The sequence below is a fragment of the Rhinolophus sinicus genome, chromosome 13, assembly GCF_057876585.1.
Source record: "Rhinolophus sinicus isolate RSI-liver-muscle chromosome 13, RSI-T2T, whole genome shotgun sequence".
Classification (NCBI taxonomy): Eukaryota; Metazoa; Chordata; class Mammalia; order Chiroptera; family Rhinolophidae; genus Rhinolophus; species Rhinolophus sinicus.
In genome coordinates, this window is record NC_142513.1 from 25,371,082 (window position 1) to 25,395,106 (window position 24,025).

At 39.2% G+C, this 24,025-nt stretch overlaps 1 protein-coding gene across 3 annotated transcripts in view; it reads right to left on the reverse strand.

Annotated features, from left to right (window-relative positions):
• The window catches only part of DNAAF9 (dynein axonemal assembly factor 9), a 116,834-nt gene that overhangs the window by 67,148 nt on the left and 25,661 nt on the right, over positions 1-24,025 (reverse strand). For all 3 annotated transcript variants that reach the window (XM_074318060.2, XM_019733763.3, XM_019733761.3), the window contains exons 7-10: positions 20,309-20,386; positions 12,289-12,387; positions 8,189-8,244; positions 5,189-5,324 (exon numbers count right to left, since the gene is read on the reverse strand). In XM_074318060.2, the coding sequence (XP_074174161.2) occupies positions 5,189-5,324; positions 8,189-8,244; positions 12,289-12,387; positions 20,309-20,386 (369 nt within the window). The remainder of the gene's footprint in view (positions 1-5,188; positions 5,325-8,188; positions 8,245-12,288; positions 12,388-20,308; positions 20,387-24,025) is intronic.

Sequence of the window (24,025 nt, forward strand, 5' to 3'; positions counted from 1 at the left end):
TATCAACAGTTGATTTATTATCTTTGAAAGGCATAGGGGAAAAGATCACCTTTAACAGTTATTTTTCCACAGGTAACTTGTGTGTGAGTTTATGTATGTTTGTTCTTAATCTTGGCTATATTGTAAGGTTGCTACTGGACACTTAGTCATTCCAGAATGCGAGTGAATTTACAACTTAAAATTTAAAAAAAATAGAGGAAGTGTGTTTGGAATTTGACTGCCATTAATATTCAGTTCAGAACTTTCACAATGGGGACCTTGGCTGACATGACAGGCAGATGTGGGGGGAAGCTAAAATTCAGGAAAGGAGGGTGCTACCCAGGTCCCTACCTTCATTTGTATTTTATCTCCATACACAGGTCTTGCAGAAGAGAAAATGACAAAGTTCCCTACATTTGAAAATTCTTATTCTTCTTCCCTGTTTGGTGTTCATTTATAAAGAGATGGAATGGTGTTCTTTTCTCTTTTGAAAATCCAGTGTTTCATCAGGGTTCCTAGGACAGCATGTACAAAACTAAAAAATGCTACCACAAGAACTAAACTCACTATTTTAAACTATACAATTCAGTGGTGCACTAATTTTATCACTGTGTTCTTCTGTCCTTAATATTCCAAGATTCCCTTTTATTATTTCCTTTCTATTTTGACCAAACTTCCTTTAGTCATTCTTTTAGGGTAGGTGTGCTGGCAACAAATTCTTAGTTTTCCTTCATCTGAAATGGATTCCCCCATGTCTTGATTCTCCATTCTTGAAGGATATTTTCACTGGATATAGATTTCTAGGTTGACAGTTCTTTCAGCACTTGAAAAATGTGCCACTTCCTTCTGGCTTCCATGGTTTCTGATGAGAAATTCACTTTCATTCAACTTGTTTTCCCCTACAGGTAGGGTGTTGTTCCTCTCTAGCAGCTTTCCTTTGTCTGTACTTTTCAAGATTTTTCCTTTGTCTGTGCTTTTCAGAAGTTTGACTCTGCTATGTATTGGTGTGGATATCTCAAGGTTTAATCCTGTTTCAGATTCACTAAGCTTCTTGTATTTGTAGGTTCATGGATTTTTTGCCAAATTTGGAGAATTTTCAGCCATTATGTTTTAAAATATTTTTTCAGCCCTATCTTCTTTCTCCTCTCTTTTTGATACTCCACTGACATGAATGTTAAGATTTTTTTGTGTGTGATAGTCTTATAGGCCTCTGAGGTTCAGCCTTTGCAGTGCATTTCCTCTGCTGTTTAGATTGGGTAATTTCTATTGTTCTGCCTTCAAGTCACTGATGCTTTACTCTCTTTTCCATTCTGCTGTTGAGTCCATTCACTAAGTTTTAATTTTTTATTATTATATTTTAGCTCTAAAATGTTCATTTGGTGGCTCTTCTTATCTTCCATTTCTTTGCTAAAACTTGCTATTTTAAAACTTATTTCAAAGCTATTTGTAATTGCTTGTTGAAGTATTTTATGATGGCTGCTCTAAATCCTTGTTTGTTAATTCTCACATCTGTGTTATCTCAGTGTTGGCGTCTGATATTTGTCTTTTCTCATTCAGTTTGAGATTTCTGGTGATTTTCCAATTGAAAGCTGGACATTTTTTAGTGGTTTCCACAGAGTTTGCAACATAAATTTATAACTAATCTAAGTCCACCTTCAAATTATACAATATTACTTTATATGTAGTGCAGGTACCAGAGTATCCATACTATAGTACAGATAATATCAGAGTACTACCATTTCTTCCCTCCTATCCTTAATAAAATTGTTATTCTTCATTTCACTAATCCATATGCTATAATCACCTAATACATTGTTACTAATATTAGTTATCTTTTAAGATCAATTAAAAATAAGAAAAATAAAAGAGTTTTATTTCCTTTTATTTTATTCCTTCTTTGATGATCTTCCTTTCTTTACGTACACCCAAGTTTCTGATCTATACAATTTTTTTTTTAACAACTGAAGAACTTCTTTTAACATTTATTGCAGGACAGGTCTGCTGGTGATGAATTCCCTGTTTTTTGTCTGAGAAAGCCTTTATTTCTTCTGTACTCCCCCCCCCCCCCTTCTTTTGAATGATAATTTTGCTGGATATAGAATTCAGGTTGGCGGGTTTTTTCCCCAACTCTTTAAATATATCGCTTCACTCTCTTCTTGTTTGCCTGGTTGTTGATAAGAAGTTCACTGTAATTTTTATCCGTGCTCCTCTATAGGTAAGGTATTTTTTTCCTCTGGCTTCTTTCAAGATTTTCTCTTTATCTTTGATCTGAAGTTTGAATATGGTAGGACTAGGTGTAGATATTTTAGTATTTATTCTCCTTAGTATTCTGTGAGCTTCCTGGATCTGTGGTTTTCTATGTCATTAATTTTGAAATATTCTCAGTCATTATTACTTATGTTATTTCAGGTATTTCTTGTGTTCCTTTCCCTCTTTCTTTTCCTTCTGATATTCCCATTATATGCATGTTATTTTTTTTTTAATTGTCTCACAGTTCTTGGATGTTCTTTTTTTTTTCTTTTTTCCCCCCACATTGTTTTTTCTCTTTACATTTCAGTTTGGGAAGTTTCTATTGATCTATCTTCAAGCTCACTGATTCTTTCCTTGGCTGTGTCCAGCCTACTGATGAGCCCATCAAAAGCATTCGTCATTTCTGTTGTAGTGTTATTTCTAGCATTTCCTTTTTTATTCTTTCTTAGAGTTTCCATCTCTCTACTTACATTATCCATCTGTTGTTACATACTGTATACTTTTTCCATTAGAGCCCTTAACATATTAATCATAATTATTTTAAATGCCCTGTCTGAAAATTCCAAAATATGAGTCATATTTGAGCCTGGTTCTGACAGTTACATTGTCTACTATGTTTTTTCTTGACTTTTAACATGCCTTATAATTTTTTGTTGAAAACCAGACAATGTATCAGGTAATAGGAACTGCAGTAAACAGGCTTTAGTATGTGAGGTTTTGTGTTACCCTGACAGGGAGTTGGGTTGTGTTCAAGATTTTCTGTAGCTGCAGGTGCTTCAAATTCCTTTATTGTCATTGTATTTGTCTCTCCTGTTGTCTTTGGGTTTCCATAAGAACTCCTTCTTAGATAGTTTGCATATTGAAGCTCTTTCAGCAGTAATCCCCAATTATGTTGGAAACCTGTTGGTGTGGTGTTAAGATAATGGAGGAGGGGAAATGTTCTATAATCTTATGATTAAATCTTAGTCTTTTAGTGGGCCTGTGTACCTGGGCTAAGACCTTCACAAGTGTTTCTTAACTTCTTTGTTTCTCCTCCCTTAGGTGAGACAGAAAAGCTAGAGTGCGTGAGATAGTCAGGGAAATGTCCTTTCCCAAGATGGAATACAGTTCTGGTAAAGTCTTTTATCCTGGAGAGTAGGCCTTTGTTATGGAGGACTTTGTTATAGCCTTTGTTATATTTCAAAATTCTTCTTCTTCTTTCCTTGACAGAGTCATGAGGGGATTTTTCTTTTCTTTTTAATTTTTTATTAGGGAACAGTGTGCCTTTTCCAGGGCCGTTCAGCTACAAATCAAGTTGTTGTCCTTGAACTGGCAACCTTGTTGTTAACAGCTCGTGCTCTAACCAACTGAGCCACCTGGCTGCCCCTCTGGAAGTTCAGTGGCAGCTCGCTGTCTTCAATCTAGTTTTGGAGGGCACAGCTCACTGGCCCATGTGGAAATCGAACCGGCAACCCTGTTATTAAGAGCTCGCACTCTAACCAACTGAGCCACGCGGCCGCCCCATGAGGGGATTATTCTTGGTTCTTCACCAGAACCTGACGGGGCTCCTCAAAGTTAAACCCGTAAATGTGTGGGGGTCCCTCTAAGGCTGTGCCCCCTGGAGTCGCGCACTCTCACATAGTCCACATTCAGCCTCTAGGAATTCATCAAAATTATCATCTGAGTGTGGCTTTGGCTCTAGGTACGCATACAGTGGCTGTGACTCTTTGGATTCACTTGTTTCTACAGATTTCAAGGTGGCAATTTACCTTGAAATTTCAGTTCTCTAATGACTTCAAGAGAAGTTGTTGATTTTCAGTTTGTTCAGCTTTTTGCCTACTGTAAAGATGGCAGGAATGCTTTACAAGCTCTTTACACATTAGAGCTAAAACCGAAAGTCTTCGCTGGATCTTATTTAAATCTTGTGTTTGGCAGGTTTTCTCTAACACTGCTTCAGTGGGTGAACAGGGGAACCTGCCACTTCATTTCTACCAGGTAGAAATGGAAGTCTAGGTTCTCCACTCAGCCTTTATGACACCTAGGGTGTGTGTGGGTGTGTGTGTGTGTGTTTGGTGGGGGTGCACTTGTTACTGTTGGGCAGGTATGGGTTCCCCTGTATACCTCTGTTGATACCAACCTGGCTTGGCAGAGTGACTGACACCATGGGTAAGGGGTGGCTTTGTTACTGATGACTCTCCATTGGCCTCCAATGATTCTACCCCAAGGAAGGGCACCTTGTTACTGGTGGGTGGGGGTAAAGGTCCAGGCTCCCCTGTGGTCTCCACTGATATTCTGGGGTGGGGGTTGGGGGGTAGAGTTCATTACTGCCTGGTGGAGATGAAAACCCTGGCTTCCCACTTGGCCTGCTGACACTACCCTGACAGGGGTGGGGTAGAAGGTGGCACTCCATTATAGCCTGGCAAGGGTGGACCTTCTAGGCTCTGCACTGAGCCTTTGCTGGCAGGTGTGGGGGTGGAGATGCAGTTTTTTCCTGAGAAATCTGGCTAGAGTAGAGCAGCTATGTCTCAAAGTTTTCTGTCTTGCTTGGTTACCCCTTTCCTGGTCTTTTGGCTAGAGAGAGCAGACTTTTCTTAGGGCTTTTTATGTCTGTGCCTATTGGCATCTCCACGTTGCCAGCTTCTCCAGGATCCAGAATGGGATATACAGCAACCCCAGAAAACACACCACCATTTTGCTCCTTTGGTTCTGAGGTCGTTAACCAGTCTGCCTTCCTCTCTCCATCTTTCAGAGTCTTCTTATGTTTGTTTTATATACAATGTCCAGGGTCTTTAAATGTACTTAATGGGAGGAACAAGGAAAAGTATGTCTATTCCATCTTCCCTGAAGTTTTCACTCCAAAACAACTTCACGTTCAAGGTTTAAATCAACACACTAACTGGAAAAGGCTCCTTTTATCCAGACCCCCTCCCTCCTATGTAATAATAAAACCAATTAAGGAACAGGCATTCAAGCCACTCACCATGTGTTTGGCAAAGCTCCCACTGGAACCAGTGTTGCGTACCAGGTGCCCTTCAGAGGGGAAGTTGAAGCTGCCAGCATTCAGGTTTTCTCGTGTGGAGTGATTACCAAAGAGAACGAATGGCTGCCGATTAGGGCTAGAGTGGCAAATTAACAACAAATAATCAGAAAACAGATGCCTGGCCAGGGCAACTTCCCAGTGAGTGAGTTCTTGGGCTTTTCTGAGTGGCTTCCTGCAGTCTAAGCAAAGTGGTTAATGCAGTCCACCTAATGCTCCTTGCTGGTTGGGAGGGGATGCCAGATGTCTCTGACTCCTCTTACTGACCCATACAGATCAGTCATTTAGGGACATATCTAAATGCAATCCAAGTTTTTATCTTCAGCTTGTCCTACTTCTTGATGAGAAAGTTCCATACATTTGCAGTGATGGAACAAAATCCCAGTTTTATAAAATAACATTTTAATAGAATGATATCGATTGTGATACTAAGACTATAGACTGGGGTGTCCAAACTGCGGCCTGCGGGCCAACTGCGGCTCATGATCCTTTGTTCATTGGTCCACAGCAAATTCCAAAAATATATTTAGTTTACTTAAATAAACCAGGTGAGGCAATACGTACTTCACCTCAAGTGAGTGGCCGGCTGTTTGTGTATGTTACCGCATATGGCCCTTGGTGAAAAAGGTTGAAAAAAGTTTGGACACCCCTGCTCTAGACAGACAATAGAGTTGTTAGTAACTCCTGAGTAACTGTCAGGAGGGGAGGAGAGTAGGGTTGTAAGAGTTCTCAGCATCATCCCCTACCTGCCCCTGCACCTATTCCCTTCTTCCCCCCTCTCTTGGCTGGACTTGTCTTTTTTGTTTTTTTGTTTTCACTTTCTGCTCATGTCTCAGCCCACTTCAATCGACCCTGCCCCCAGGAAATTCACTCAAATTGCTCTTGCAAAAGTGACCAAATGCCTTTCATGCAGCATACAGCAAACTCAATAGACAGTCTTCAGCCTGCCCTTTTTGGTCTCTCAGAAGTACCTGACACCCTCCCCCTGCAAAAGCTATTGTTTCTAGGTCACACTCCTCCTTTCCCTGGCCTTTGCATATTCCTAGGGTTTTACCTTCAGCTGTCTGCTCTTTCCTCTCCTCTCTCATGACCTATCCCCTTCCAGTTCTTGCAGTAATTAAGCGGCACCATCATCCATCCAGGAACAGAGCCAGGCCTGAGAGGCCTCCTTGACTTCTCCTGCCCCTCCCCTCTAAATCCAGTCAGCAACCCAAATTTCACTTCTAGGTGTCCATTTCCCTCCAGACACATGGCCACAACCCTAGTTCATGCTGCCATGGGCTCTTCCCTGGACAACTGCAATGCTCCCATGCAATTTCGCTGCTTCCACACGTGCCCTCCTATAATCTATTGTCCACACTGCAGAGAGGATGCTCTTTTAAACATGAAAAGCCTTTAATACCTTTATGTTATTTTCAGGAGGAGGGCTGAAATCTTTCACATGGCCAACAAGAACCTGCATAGTCTGGCCTGGCCAACTTCTTTCAGTCCATGTAAGGCCACTGCCCCTCAACTCCCATACTCCAGCCAAACTCATCTTCTTTTACGTTCCTTACATTCTCATCTCAGGACCAGGATCTTTATTCATCATTCAGATCTTCCCCCAAAGGAGGTCATGCTCTCTAGCTATGGTCTTTGCAGTAACATGTCCTGTTCTCCTTCATGCCACCAATCAGAGTTTGTAATTATGTGCTGTCTTTGTGAGGTTGCTTGATTAATGTCGTCGCCCACCATACTCTACACTCCCTGAGGGCGGAGACCATGTCTGGTTTATTTTTTAACCATGTATCTCTTGCTCAATATGTCATGTGTTCTCAATAAATAGTCAATGACTAAAAGATATTTTAAACACACAGTTTCTGCGATGGACCAAATGTATCCCCCAAAAATTCTCACGTTAAAATCCTACCCCCCAAAGTGATGGTATTAGGAGAGAGGGCCTTTGGGAGGTGATTAGGTCATTAGGGTGGATCCCTCATCAACGGGATTATAAAAGAGGCTCCAGAGAGATCCCTAGCCCTTTCTGCCATGTGAGGTTATAGTGAAATGACAGCTGTCTATGAGAAAGTGGGTCCTCACCAGACACTGCATCTGCCAGCACCATGATCTTGGACTTCCCAGCCTCCAAATATGTGAGAAATAAATGTTTTTAAACCATCTAGTTTATGGTATTTTTATCCGAGCAGCTAAACCAGACTAAGACAGTTTCCTTTCTCCCCTCCCCTTTCCTTAAATTGCCCTTAATATGTATCATGTGGGAAATTCTTTGCATTTCTTTCCATTACTCTTAAAACTACTTCCTTAAGCTTCAGGCAAACAGGGGTTCTTAAAAGTAAACATGACTGATTTTTCTTCTGAACCTTAATTCAAGCTAAATGACACTGTGGAAAAAAAAGATGACTCTGAGTCGCAGCCAGGGCAGTGTGTCTCACTATCAGATTGGATTGGAATTGGGAGAGGAGAGGCATTATCTACTCAACTATTCCCTGCTGGGCCCTCCTGATTATCATGACAAGAGAGGTGCTGAAGAACACACCAAGAGAACAAACACAGCGACCCTCACTGCTCCCAGAGCCTTCCTCGGGCTGGACCTTTATGCCAATCCTTTTTATTCCCCACAAGCTAAGGATGATCCTTTCCCAGCCCTTGGACACGCTGCTTCCTCTTGCTTTCCTTGGCTAGGAATGGAATAAAAGTTTCTTTTTTTAGATTTCAGCAAGCTACAATGTTTTAAAAGCTAGTTTACTATAAAACTATATTTAAAAAATACAAAAGCAGTGAAACAGACAATTTTACAGAGCATGGATTTTTTCACTCTGATAATTAAAGTCCACCTATATTTTCTTGACTCTATCTTCTGGATTTAGATGCTCCCCCACACCCAATCCCCTTGTCAATCCATTTTCTCAATTACCATTCACCCTTCTTCCCCACGAACCTTACCTGTTTTCAGTTATATGGCTGGAGATCATTCCATGACTGAAATAACTTCTGAATGGCTAAAAAAGACGCCAACATTGTATATATTTAGACCACAATTTTACAAAACAAACACAAAACCTCTTATGTATATTTGTATGTACATATAAATATATATACATATATAGTATGTATGTGTGAGAAAGAGAAAGATACATGTTTGTAAGTTATTATAAGAACACGGAAGGGCACATGTGGTAGGTAACATGAATTTGGCGACAGGTAGCAGAAAAACCAAAAACAGCAAAGAAAAAAAAAAAAGACAAAAATTGCAAAATAAAGGCAAAGGAAGGTAAAGAAAAGAAATTCTTGGGCTGGCCTGGCAGCTCTGGTGGTTGGAGCACCGTGCTCCTAATGCCAAGGTCGCCAATTCGCCTGCGTGCACCCTCTATAGCTAACATTGTGAACAATAGCTCTCCCTGGAGCTGGGCTGCGGTGAGCAGCTGGAGGTTGGCTTGAGCTGCAGCCGGCTGCTGTGTGCTGCCATGGGCTACTGTGTACTGCCATGAGCGCCGGTGGCCAGCGTGAGTGGCCGGCAGCCAGTGAGAGCTGCTGTGATCGGCTGACCGGCAACTGGCCACCGACTGCCTCAGCCAGGGGAGCGCAAGGCTCCTAATACCAGCATGGACCAGGGAGCTGCGTCCTACACCAGTAGACTGAGAAACAATGGCTTGAACCAGAGTGGGGGGGGAGGGAGGCAAAAGAAGGGGGGTGGGAAGAAAAGAAATTCTTGTCAAATTTTACAGGTTGTAACTACTGAAAAGAAATTGGAACAACTACCATCCAAGTTACTAAACATGTGGGAATATTTTCTCCTATTAAAAATTTTTTCTACATTTTCAATAAGGTAACATGTTAATTCTAATGACAGAATTTAAAATCAGCAATGAGGAAGAATCCAAGGAACTCAGAATTACACTGACAGATGTCTTCCAGGAAACCAAAAAAGTACTTCTCTGCTTTGGTGTGTACATGCTAGGCTAAACACTAATCAAAAATTGATATGCAGGATATATGTCAAAAGGGTTCAAAATTTCAATCCCTTTAAATAGCACCTATTGGGGTTTTCTTCCCTGATTATATAACGAATATATGCTTATTTTAGAATAAAATGAAAACCATCTATAATCTCTATGAACTATTAACATTCTGGTAGATTTCCTTCAAATCTTTTTTGTATGGTACATCCACAGAACATACACGATTGTACCAAAGTTTATTAAATAGTCCTCTATTCTTGGAAATTTATGTTGCTGCTAACTCTTATATAATGAATAGTACTATAATAAACAACTTTTCATAAATTTTATCTGCAGCTCTGATTATTTCCTTATGCAGATCTGGAAATAAAATTATAGGGTAAAAAGGCAGATTACACTGCCAAACTGTGTTTCAAAAAAGTTTTAGCAAGGTACAGTTCCACTTACATGAGCGAGCGTGCCTGTCTCATATCACCATAAGCACTGTCCATTAAATGTCCATTTAAAAATATATTTACCAAGTTGATAAATGAAAAAATGGTACTTCATTGTTGTTTTATTTTATATCCCTTTTATTTTTAATTAAGTAGAATATTTCAGTTATGTTCAATGGACATTTGGATTTCCCTTTGGTAATTAACTGTTTACTTACATCCTCTGGATGTTTATCAATTGGAGTTGTGGTTTTTGTCTTACTAATTTGTAAAAACTCTATATATTAATAGTAGTCAAAATTTACTGAGGATTTACCATGTGAACTGTGATAGGCACTTAAATGTATTAGCTCAAGTAATCCTATTTACAACGTATGTGGTTTATTCTGTAATTAAGCCCTCTCTAGAGATGTGTTGCCTAAGACATAAATAAAAGTTAATTAACTTTGTTCCAGGTCACAGAGGTAGTGAGTTGCACAGCTGGGATTTTAACTGGGTAGTCATTTGTGAAAAAAGATAAAATTAGATCCATATTTCGTATCATACACACACAGAAACATCCCAAATGAATTAGGGACTTAAATTTTAAAATTAAACTATACAAATACCAAAAGGGTGAATTACTCTTTAACCTTAAAGCCTTTCTCTATACAATGACTAAAATTCCAGAGGCAATTAAAAAAAAATTACAGAGATAAAAAAGTTTGCACAGCCAAAAATATAAATAAACAAAGCAAATGATAAACACTGAGGAAATATCTGGAATACATGCCACAGACAAAACGTTAATAGCCTAAACATATAAAGAACTCTTTAAAACTAAGGGACAAAAGACCTAAAACCTATGCTCTATAGTTCATTAATAATATTGTACCAATTTTAAAATGGGAAGACATGAAAATAAAATATAAAATCGCCTTCAAACAAAATACAAATTAAAATAGTACTGAGATACCATTTCTCATCTATGAGATTGTCAAAAATTAAAATGTATGATAATACATTCTGTTGGTGAGGCTGCAGTGTAACAGGTATTCTCATATGGAGAGAGTGCAAATTAGTACAACCCTTCTGAAGGGAAAGTGGGCAATATCTAATACAACTACATACACACTTACCTTTTGACCCAGCAATCCCATTACTACATATGGTATACAAACCTCCAACAATATGAAAATACATAAGCACAGTTATTTACTATGGCACTGTTTGCAATAGCAAAATATTGAAAACAACCTAGATATGCATATATAAGGGGGTGGTTGAATAAATTAAGGTAAATCCACATAGTGAAGTACTATGAATTATAACACAGAATGAGGAAGACCTCAACGAACTGACTGGGGAGAGTTCCACGATATATTAAGTGAAAAAAAGCAAAGTGGAAATGACTACATATAGTATGCTACCCTTCAGTGAAAGAAAAAATAATACATGAGAAAGTATACATGTATCTGATCATTTGTGCAAAAGAGAAAGATACACCAGAAACTGAAGAGATTTGTTACCAAATATATGAAGAAAATTACAATGACACATATTATAAATCAAATTACTCAAAACCCATAATAAAGGGAAAAATCTGAAAAGCTATGAGAGAAAAGAAGACCAGTTATGTACAAAATAACGAAGCTCAAGATGAAAGACTTCTCATCAGAAAACATGCTAGAAAGACAGTGAACACCATCTTTCAGGTACTGAAAAGAAAAAACTGTCAACCTAGAATTTCTACACATAGCAAAAATCTTTCAAAAACAAAGGTGAAATAAAGATTTTTTTCAGGCATACAAAAGCTGGAAGAATTAACCATCAGAAGATTCAAACCACAAAAAATATTAAACAATATCCTTCAGGGAGAAAGAAATCATACCAAGTGGAAATCTAGACCTATACAAAGGAATGAAGAGCACCAGAAAGAGTAACTACACATGGGCAAATAGGTAAGGCTTTTAAATTATCTAAATCTTTAAAATAATAATTAAAAAGATAATTTAAAAAGACAATTGACTATTTAAACAAAAACAATAGCAATATATTGGGGAGTTTACAACATGATGTAAAAGTAAAATGCATCGACAACAAAGATCAATGCCAGTTCCCAAGATCAGGAGTAGGGCTTGTTCTGGGCCAAAGTGGAGCACAGGAGAGCTGAGGACTGACAGTCAAGCCCAAGGTAGGCTCAAGTGCAAGCTCAGGATCGCTCTTCTGATCCTTCCTGTTGACTAGTTTTTGGGATAGTCCTGTGGCTTAGTCCTTGATTTAGATACCTCAGTTTACTCAGAGTGGATCTTAGCCCGAACCTATTAACTTCACTTCTGTTTGCCTAGAAAGGAAGCTTGGTATTACCTAGAGGTTCAACTGACAAAGGAGTGCTGCTCACATGTGGAGAACTATTCCTAGGCTTATTAACTAGTGCCCAATACAATTCCTGGCTGACAGACACCACCACACTGAAAAATAGAGAAGCTGCCACACAAAAAAACAAATTTTTATGTAGGGGTTAAAAACTTCTTTAACAAAGCTTAAGGAAATGACAACCAAAATAAATTAGGTAGTGTATTCCGAAAAAAAAATTCTTTTTAAATAAAGATTAAAAACAATAAATAAATCAACCAATTTCTTCTTTCCCTTGGGCCCTTCCCATACATACCTCACCCGCCTGAGATTCAGAAAGTTCCAGCAGGAAAGGAATTTCTGTGTCAAAATTAGCGAAGAAGCTAGTCCACTGATGTTCAAAAGCCACCAAATCCTAGGAAGAAAATGAAAAAAAATAATGCATCTGGTCATTTAAAGGAGGTACTTTAGAAAACCAGAACCAGGAAACTGTATCTGATCTCACAACACCAGGCCATTTAAATATGTTGTTTTAAGAGGTGGTAACATGCTACTACGTGGATGAACCCACATGGACGAACCTATTTTCTACAGAAACGAGCTTAGTGGTTTGCAAGAGGCTGGCAGTGGGAATGAAGACTGATGCTAGTGAGCACAATGGAACTTTGTGGGTTCATAAAATGTTCTAAAATTCAACTGTGATGGATGCTAAATTCTGTACATTTACTAGAAAATCATTGAATTGTACACTTAAAATGGGTGTATTTTATGGCATATAAATTATACTCTAATAAAGCTTTTTGAAAAAGAACAGTAATGCCCCCCAGTGCCTTCCTTACTTTAGCAACCCTTGTTGGAGAAAGGGAGTTACGTATGAGGCTACCTAAAGGATGGCATGACATCTACTGCCTACAGGGTCACAACAGTGAAGTTTTGTTCAAGGACAAATGAGTTGACTTTCGTTAGAAGTTCAGTAGGGCCAGGGGTGGCCCAGAGCCCTCTCCTCCCTCACACCCTCCTTCTAGTGGCCATGGTTAAATGAGGAACTCTGCACCTTTCTGAGTTGACTCTCTTCTACGTGCAGCCTGTCTCCTTCCCCTATCCCAGCTGTTTTTCAGCCTCCTCTCAGAACTCACAGGTGTTCCTAACAACCACACATTGCTTTGTGCTCCTGGCTTTTCATTTTCGGTTAATCAAGAAACACCAGCTATGACTTGATTAAGATATTCAGGGGCCGGCCCGGTGGCTCAGGTGGTTGGAGCTCCGTGCTCCTAACTCCGAAGGCTGCCGGTTCGATTCCCACATGGGCCAGCGGGCTCTCAACCACAAGGTTGCCGGTTCAACTCCTTGAGTCCCACAAGGAATGGTGGGCAGTGCCCCCTGCAACTAAGATTGAACACAGCACCTTGAGCTGAGCTGCCTCCCGGATGGCTCAGTTGGTTGGAGCACATCCTCTCAATCACAAAGTTGCCAGTTCGACTCCCACAAGGGATGGTGGGCTGTGCCCCCTGCAACTAGTAATGGCAACTAGACCTGGAGCTGAGCTGTGCCCTCCACAACTAAGACTGAAAGGACAACAACTTGAAGCTGGACGGCACCCTCCACAACTAAGATTGAAAGGACAACAACTTGACTTGGAAAAAAGTCCTGGAAGTACACACTGTTTCCCAATAAAGTCCTATTCCTCTTCTCCAGTAAAATCTTAAAAAAAAAAAAAAAGATACTCAAGTAACATCTTTGCCTTATTTTGAAGTTGCTGATGGCTTGTACTCTTCACTACCCACCTCACACTGTGTAAGTGTATGTATACTGGGCACCCAGCCTAGTAACTTGCTCACAGCAGGCATCCTGTTTGCTGCACTAACACTGCCTGGCCAGATCTATGCTCTCCGCCATTCTTCTCTTCTAGGTGAGGATACACAACTCCTCAGACCCGTGGACTCGGTATTAGCCACACACTGACTCTACTTCTGGCCCTAGGCTTAAAGCACAATGTCCTCTGCTGGGAATACTCAGTAAACATTCTTAAGTGGCTTCACTACTTGCTGCCCTGATGATCTGTATTTTATTGAGGTACAGTGTGTGTATATATATGAATACACATATGTATATTACATATAAATTATACACATATATCTAAAACTTTCAGTAATCACATAGGCGACAGTGCTGATATTGTTTTCTGAATGTTTTATATATAACATGGGATAAAAAAATCATTTATCCCTGATTTTTGCCTGCGTGTGTGTGTGTAGACGCACACACGCAGGAAAAGCTAAACTATGTGTTCATGAAAGCACATTTGGATGATAAAACTGCAAAAACCAGTAAGGAGGTGATTACCATAGAATTCATGACAGTGTTTATTCTTGGAGGAGGAGGAAGGTGGTGATGGATTTCGCAGAAAGCTCTCTCAGGTTGCTTCTGGGGTGACTAGCAAGGTTCTGTTGCTTTGCTTCATAGTAATTATTAGGTTATACCTTAGTTTTAGGTTGTTTTCTGAGTCTGTGTTATTTTATTATAAAGTCTTTAAAACAAAAACAAGCAACTCATTATGGTAAACTCACATAATACAGAGTAAAAATCATTTTGGGGAACTACTATCTCATCCTATTTTTACAGATGTATTTTACATATACAAATACATACTTGTAACCAGTAGTCTACAACTGCCTGGGTCAGACGGCCTTGCCATATCACCTCTGTGACTTGGCCCGGTAAACAAGACCTTCTGGTTTAAGATCCTGACCCAATGCAAATTAGTGGCCCTGATTCTACGTCCAGGACAGTCTTCCCACGTTGGCACTGGGTTACTCCCACATGTCCTCTTGGACTCTGGAGAGAAGTACATTCCCCACTCTTCCAACTAACACTCTAACCACAGACCTTCAATGTCTGTCCAACTCTTCTGGTCCCAGATCCACACCCCACTCCCAGCTGGCTGCTACAACATAGCACTGAAAATATGTTTGGATTCAGGAAGACCTGTGCTGGAACTTTTGCTTTGCTTCTTACTGGCTGTGTTAACCATGGGCAAGGAAATTAACCTCTCTGAGCCTCAAATGCCTTATGTGTGTAATGGGATGACTACTATCTATCTTACAGAGATATCATTAAGAATTAAATGAAATAACCTGTATACAGTCCTTATGACCAGGACTTGCACACCAGATGTCTACAATACTTCTCAATTTCTCTGCTTCTACTGTCAGCCAGCCTGACTTGACTGAAAACATCTGGGCCTTCCCCTTGATTTCCTGATATTTGCTCTCTCTCTCAGACACCCATAATGCACGACTGGCCTCATGGAAGCCACATCTAAGGCTGTCCACCCCAGTATGGGTCGGTGCCTCTCCTGCTTGGCTCTGTCCCATCTCTTAGGCTATACTAGAATGCTTCACTTTGTGAGGCTTAGAAAAAAATATATATAGTTACTCATATAGAACACATTTTATTTTGTTTTGCAATTGTATTTAGAAACAAACTCAGAAGGTATGTCTCCATTTAAATGGTGTACATGGTGAGAGCCATCTTGGTTTGGGTCTGTAACACGAAACAGAGTTACACAGTTGAGTAGTAGCCATTCACTGGCTATCTTCTAGGCAAAAAACACTGTGTGCTTTGCGAGATACGCAGAAGAAGACAGGCACTTTGCTCCAATAAAACTTCCCTGAGGGAGGTGGATATGTCAGTATGAATTATAGAATAAGGTACAATGAACTGTTAAATACTGCTTTCAGCTCCATGCTATGACTAAAGTGGAAAATGCAATGAATTTTCATACTAAAAATACTAGCATTATATATGAAATATTCATATATATTTAATATAATAGAAATGTTTTATATGTTATGTATTATTTTATATATTTATATATATTTAAATATATATATTTAAATCTTCCTAACATCCTTGTGTACTTCTCTAGGCCCACTTTATAGATGAGGAGACTGAGGCACTGGACAGTAAAGTGACCTGCCTGAGGATGCAACACTAACAAGCAACAAAAGTAGAACTATATCTAGGTAAGAGATACCCAGAGCCTATGTGCTTTCCACCAGACACACTATTCTTCAACTTCTCCACAGCACAAACAGTGCATTTGTGGAAATGGATACTGTGTATGTACGTGGAACTGGTCAGTTAGATCTGATGATAAAGAAGGGAAAGTCTATCTGCTCAGACTCTTCCAGGCCAAATCCAGGAGACAAGCCCAGATAGATATCAAGGTCAGATAAACAGCAAAGGTCTGAAAACTCCAAGAAACATGCCAGTGTGCCTTGGCCTTTGGCCAGTGAGGAAGAATGCTGAACTTCAGAAAGAACTCTTGGCCCTAGGCAGGCATTGGCAATGGCTGCTCACAGGTGGCTCAAAGGGGGAAAAGAAACTCAATTTCAATATTTAAAAGTGTTTTTAAAAATTGCATAATGTAATAAAAATGAGAAAATGAAAATAAGTAAAATAATTAAAATGACCAGTAAGACTACCACTTGAAGTTTCTAAGACACAGAAACACAAATTGTTTCACAAAGATGGAAATATACTCTGCTTTTTTACTTTTCTCACCAAACATACTCTGAACATCTTTCTAAGTCAAATCTCAGAGGAGTCTGCATTTTTCCTCTGTGGTATCTGACCAAGAAGAATGGAGCTGTAGGTTCTCCGCCATCAAAGAGCTGCCAGCAGTGTTTGGCCAACGGGAATTAAAGCCTACATGCCAATTCTAGCTGCAAGATTACAAGTCTTGGCAAAGGGAAAAATACACGTGAACAGAAAAAGTATTTGACTGATGCAGAGAAAATGGGGTTTTAGAGAAGGTTGGAGGCTATGAAGCAGCAGAGCAAGACAAGGAAGAAGGAAAAAAAAGGAAAAAAGGAAAAAAGAGTAGATTTTAGGAACTAATATGGATACGGATTGGCTCCCTTTATAATGATTTTCTATAGAGACACAAGTAATGACTGGAATTGCATTTTAATTTCCTTTGATTGTTGGATTTGGATTTTGTTAACATTTCTAGACTCACCACAAGAGATCGCTGCACAAATTTAGAGTCATTTTTATACATATTTATTTTATCCTACTTGGGGTTTGCTGAGCTTCTTGGATCTGTGGATTGAGCATTTCATCAATTTGGAAAGTTCCTGGACATTATCAACTCAAATTTCCTTCCCCTTTTCCCACTATTCTCCTTCTGAGACTCCAATTATACTATGTTAGACTATCTGATAATATTCGACAGATACTAGATGCTCTGTTCCACTCCCCTTGCTCTTTTTCTCTTTGTCCTTCAGTATAGAAACTTTCTATTGACTTATCTTCATTGGTGTCTAGCTTGCCAACCTGATCAATTCTTCATTTCTGATACAGTATTTTCTATTTGTAGGTTTTCTTTTCTTTTTTTTTTTTTAATTTGTAGCTTTTCCATTTGGTTCTTTTCATCGCTTTCAGATCTCTGATGAAACTTCTTATCCCTTCATGCATGCTGTCCCCCTTTCTTCCATATTCTTTAGCAGTTTTAGTAGTTATTTAAATTCCCCATTGCTTAATTCCAACATCTGGGTCTACTTTGACTGTTTCCTTTCTTAACCACAGATCAAATTTTCTTGCTTCTCCATGTTTCATAAATTTTTTAAACCATATGCTACACATTTGTATAAACAAACTGAAGTAAATAATATTTACCTTCAGGAAAGGGTACACCCTTTCTTTGTTAGGCCACTAGAGTAGGGATCTAAGTTAATCTGATATGTAATTGATTTAGGTCTGGGTCTTACTGCATTTGTAGTTTGATTTAATTCATCACTAAATTAAAATATTTTGATGGGGTGTGAACTTCAATCAAGAATTTGCTCATAGCACTGGTAAGATTCTGGAAATCTCTTTGCTTTACAGCTGCGCCACAAGCTTTCTGAATCATGGACCATCTCTCCCTGCTTTACAAGCTGGCTACCAGTTTTTGGAGTTGCTAAGAAGTTCTCTTTGCTCTCCAGTCCCATTGGCTCTGTCTATGTAGGACACCCCCCTCTGTCTGGCTGTCTTACCTCCAGCCTTACAAGGGCAGCTGCTTATACTTTATGTAAAAGACCACCAAAGGGTTGCTCTCAGCTGTGCACCAATCCAGATGATAGCTGCGTGTCAAGTGCCTTAGGGGGGATGTTCTCAACTTTCCTGCCTGGCCTTTGGTGTACAACCGTGTGCATCTGTGAAGACCTATGGGATGGAGTCGATGGGTAGGTGCTGACTCACCCACAGAGCCATTGAAAGCTCTTTAAAAGGTCAGCTGATTTCTGCTTATCCCTGTCTATGATGGATTCCTCTTCCTTCTGCTGCTCCAACAGAAATGAGAACAGCATCCTATGAAGAGCCCTATGTTTTCAGGAACTGAGTTCTTTTAGTTTTCTTTGCATCTTCAGCTTACTAATGGTTTTATTTTTAAACCATCATTTTGTTGCTTATTCAGATTGTTTTAGTTGTTAGGGTAACAGCTATGATTTCTTTCCACTTTCTATATCCCTAACTAGGAATGGAAAATCATGGCCATTTTTATATCTTATTTTGTGAACAGCCAATTCCTGTTGTCCCCCAGTTCTCACTGCTGTATTTTTCTTATTGATTTGTAAGAACTCTCCATAGTGTAGTGTGCTCAACCACATTTTGGTACAAGAAATACCATCTTACTTTATTCTTTCTAAGTTAAATTAAATATAGCTCTGAGTCTTTACTCTTCCAGATAGATGAGAAGGCCACTATCAGGCACTAAAAGGGCTTCCTTCCACTTCTCCCTATCATCTACGAATACCAAGCTCACTGGAAGTCAGATAATCAGGATAGTACCCGGTCTACAGCCCATGGTGATCACCACTGTTGCTTTTTCAGTTACATGTCACTGTTGCTCCAGATGCAATTAAAGGTGATCTCCTGAGTGGTCCCTCTTCACGGACTCCAGAGAAGCTTGTAATGTCCTCAAAACTGCAATGCTATGTTAGCCTCCATGTATGACCTACAGCGTCCTCACATTCAGGGCACTGCATGAAAGTGGAACATGGGACTCGGACACCTGCACAAACTCCTAAACTACTTAGTTCTCTTCTTTAACTGTGGTTAAATTTTCCTTATCGTTCTTATTACACTCTTAATGCTATAAATTCTTGCATTTTCACTTTTTCCATAATTAGGAGAACCATGGGTTGACGATGATGATGATGATGATGTCTTTTCAAAGAACAGTAAGTTCAGATTTTTCTTTTAGATTTCTATTTTATGAGAAATGTTTAAACAGAACGGATGTTCACTTCTATCAAATGCCTTTTTGGCATCTATGGAGTCATTACAAATGGTTCCAAGAAGAAAAATTAGTACAGTGATTACATTAATACATTTCCTGATATTAAAGTAAATACTGAACCCTTAATAAACCCACCTTCATCACAGAATATTCTTTTAACATGGTTCTGAGTTCTGTTTGCTATTATTTTACTTAAAATACAAGCATTATATCTGAGACTAGTGTGTAACTTTGATTTTTATGAGTTATCTTTGTTGGGTCTTGAGATCATGGCTAACCCCAATAAAAGGCTACGAGCTGTTCTTTTCCTATGCCTATCTACCCATCACCACTAAGAGACACTACTGAGCTGTTTAACCCAAGTACCTATTCCTTAGTTTTGTTTGGTGCTCCTCATTGCAAATTGCTTTACCCATCCTGAATTTTTCCTTCAAAGTTCAGATGAAATATTAATGCGTGACCCTCTAATCCAGGAGTTAACAAATTATGGTCTGTAGGCAGGTCACTTATTTTTGTAGTTTCTTTGGAACACAAACACACCCATCTGTTTAAGCAATGTCTGAGGCTGCGCTCAGGCCACAATGGCATTGTTGAGTAATTGGGCACACAAACCCTAAAACACTACTATGTAGTTTTTTGGAGGAAAAGTTTGCCGACCCCTGCTCTAATCCTTGATTCCTTTACGCCATACCCTATCTTTTTAATCTTTTCATGCCAGAGAAAGAGTGCAAAAAGACACCCTCTGTAATTTTTTTTCTAAAGTCAGCCCAACAGAAAGAATGTCTTTAGGTGAAAACCTAAACCCTGGACCAGGCAGATGACCTTGGTCTGACCTCAGGTGAGGTTTCCTCAAAGTGGAAGAGGTAATATCACTTTTCCAGGTTCCCTTCCACTCCCAAGGAGTTCAAGACAACAATCAGAGAAGAAACTGCAATTTCTTTGACTAAAGCAAACTAAAGTACATGTTGCATTTCTTCAAGTTAAATACCATTAGTGGATAATTGGGCTGGCTGTAATATTTATATACATTAAATACAGTTTGGCTCCTTACTTCTGAAAGCAAACTCTCCAGAGACATAGGATCCATCTTGCTGTAGACATTCCATAGATTCAAACTCACATCCTGCAACTGAAACACAGGGCGAAAAATTGAAATAATTGAGAGTCAATATCAGTAGGATAATCTAAATTATTTTCTGACATTCAGAAATGCCTATCTTAGTGAAAACTCAGTGATTAGAATAATAAATCAAATTTTTATCAATTATATTAGAACCTATACAAATTAATAAATACTGTCCCATTCAAGGAAGCTATCTTTTCAGAAACTTTGGTACACTTTTTGCATATCTGCAATGATGGGCATTTATATTTATATACATATATGCAAACATATATACATATATATTATACTTTTTGCATTTAAAATAATTTTGAATTAAAACAATACATGCCATGGTTTTAAAAAAATCAAATTGTACTGGAGCCGGCCCGGTGGCTCAGGAAGTTAGAGCTCCATACTCCTAACTCCGAAAGTTGCTGGTTCGATTCCCACATGGGCCAGTGGGCTCTCAACCACAAGGTTGTCAGTTCAATTCCTTGAATCCCGCAAGGGATGGTGGGCCCCACCCCGTGCAACTAAGATTGAACACGGCACCTTGAGGTGAGCTGCTGCCAAGCTCCCGGATGGCTCAGTTGGTTGGAGCGCGTCCTCTCAACCACAAGGTTGCTGGTTCGACTCCCACAAGGGATGGTGGGCTGTGCCCCCTGCAACTAGCAACGGCAACTGGACCTGGAGCTGAGCTGCACCCTCCACAACTAAGACTGAAAGGACAACAACTTGAAGCTGAATGGCACCCTCCACAACTAAGATTGAGAGGACAACAACTTGACTTGGAAAAAACTCCTGGAAGTACACACTGTTCCCCCAATAAAGTCCTGTTCCCCTTCCCCAATAAAATCTTAAAAAAAAAAATCAAATAGTACTAAAGGCTTGTTATTAAAAAATTTTAATCTCCTCCTCCAACCTTTCACAAACCTCCGCCAGTCTCACTCCTCAGGGTGTCACTTAGAAGTCTTTTAACATTTTCTTCTGGTAGTTACCTTCATATTTCATTATAATACACGTCTGTCTTTTTTTTTTTTTTTTTTAAGGAGGGTGCAGCTCACAGTGGCCCATGCGGGGATAGAACCAGCAACCTTGGTGCTACCAGCACCACACTCTAACCAACTGAGCTAACTGGCCACCCAACTATTTCTTGATTTATCAATTTAGAAATTAAATATTGACTTATAGCAATACGCCCATCCCCACACAGACACAGCCTAGCATTATCTAATATCATAATGACTTTTTTAGTTATACCAGTAATTACTCTTTATAATATTAAGACCATATATATATTATTTATTGCAGGCCAAGTACATACTATATTATTTGCTTTCTTAAACAAATTTCGTTTTTCCTAGAGCTACCCACAGCTTCACTTTTTTCACTTGTGTAAATAAAAAAATTTAAAAAATCAATTCTGAATTTTTTTCTAATTTCCCCACCCAATTTACTAGTATGCTTACACTAGGGTTTCTCGACAGCAATTCTATTGTCATTTTGGGCCAGATATTTCTTTGTTGTGAGGGGCTGCCGGGGCACTGTAGGGGGCTTAGCAGCGGCACCACCCCCACCCCCGCACAGGCAAACCAAAAGTATTTCCAAACATTGTGAAATGTCTTGGGGGGGTGGAGTGGGGAGGGGTAGCAAAGTCATCCCAATTGAGAACCCTGGCTTAAACATATCAGATAATCTATCATTTTTTTTTTTCTTCTTGCTTCATATGATCTGTTATGTAAACTTGCTGCCCAACTACCACTTTCACTTTGAGACTTTTCTTTGCTATCATCCTGGAGCTCATAGATGATGGATTTGGTTCCATCATCTCCTTATCTCCTCATCTCGTCTTTCTTAACTCCCTTGTTTGCTGGAGCACATCCTTCAATAGCTTTCTAAGAAAGATTAATGGGAGGCAAATTTTGAGTATTAAAATGTCCTTATATTGTCCTCACAGCTGATTTATCACTGATGCTCTTTCCATTCTTTGGGATTCTTTATTCTCTCTGTGCTTCTTCTTGGATGGTTTCTATTGCTATGGCTTCAAATTCACTAATCTTTTCTTATGCAGTGTCTAATCTTCTGTTAATCCCATCCAACATACTTTTTTATTTTAGACACTGCAATTTTCATCTTGAGAAGTTCAGTTTCGGTCTTTATATTTTCTGTCTGTTTAACACGTTCAGTCTTTCCTTTAGCTTCTTGAACATATGGGATACAATCAAAATAACTGTTTAATGTCCTTGTCTGCTACTTCTAATATTTCTGTCAATTTTAGGTCAATTTGATTACATTATCAGTCTTATTTTCCTGCTTCTTTGTAACCCAGCTAATCTTTGGATGCCAGACATTGTGAGTTTTACTTTGTTGGGTGCTAGGTATTTTTGTATTCCTATGAGTATTTTTGTGCTTTGTTCTGGTATGCAGTTAAGTAACATGCAAACAATTTGATCCTTTTTAGGTCTTGCTATTATGATTTGTTTAGAGGGTCTAGAGCAGTGCTCAGTTTAGGGCTGATTATTCGCCACTACCGAGACAAACCCTCCTGACGACTCTACCCAATACTCTTGTGAATTATGTATTTTACCAATATAACTGGTGTGGCCAGGCACTCACAGCTTTCAGCATGCATCAGGCACTGTTCTTGAATACTTACAGATGTTTTTTTGCCCCTCCACCTTCAGTAGTTACCTCATGCATGAATGCATTGATCAATACTCTGTTGAACACTTGAAATGAATAGGGGACAGGGGATCTTGGTAGATCTTGGGAGTTTTGTCTCTGGGCAACTCTTTCTTCTTTATTACTCCAGCTTCCTTGGTCTCACCAGACTCTCAGCTGCCTCCCCTCAATTCTGAAAGTGCACTGGGCTCTACCTGGGTACACCCTCTCTGTGTCATAGCCTGGAAAATTTCTGAAAGCAGTGATTCATGTCTATCTTTCAGGGAATCACTATTGCTCATTACCTGACATCTAGTGTCTTGAAACAATTGCTTCACATATTTTGTTTGGTGTATGATTGTCTGTTATTTGTTTTGTTTGGAGGAGAGGAATCTGGTTCCTGTTGTCTTATTGTAGGTGACTTAGTTTTTTCTTTTTATTTCTGGAAGTTTTTTTTTTCTTTTCTTTTTTTTTAATTTGTATTGGGGAATATTGGGGAACAGTGTGATTTTCCAGGACCCATCAGCTCCAAGTCAAGTCACTGTTTTCAATCTAGTTGTGGAGGGCGCAGTTCACTGGACCATGTGGGAATCGAACCAGCGACCTTGGTGTTATGAGCACTGAGCTCTAACCAACTGAGCCAACTGGCCACCCCTGGAAGCTTCTTATTATATTCTTTTATCTTTAGTGTTCAAAAAAGGCATCAATAGATTTAAGACTTTTTCTTCCCATTCACAGTTGCTAAGTGATCTAATTTAAGTGTTTCTCTTTACACTGGAAATGTTTATTCTTTTTAAAAAAATGTTCTCCCTTTTGAAATCTCTGCTCTATCTTTCTGGAACTTCTACTTGTTGGGTATCAAATTTCTTAGATGAGTTCTTCATGTCTTAACTTTTTTCTCATATTTACTATCTCCTTGATTTTATTATTCTACATTTTTAGAGATTTTCAAAACTTTACCTTCTAAATCCTCTATTGATTTTATCAATTGTAACTTTCCAG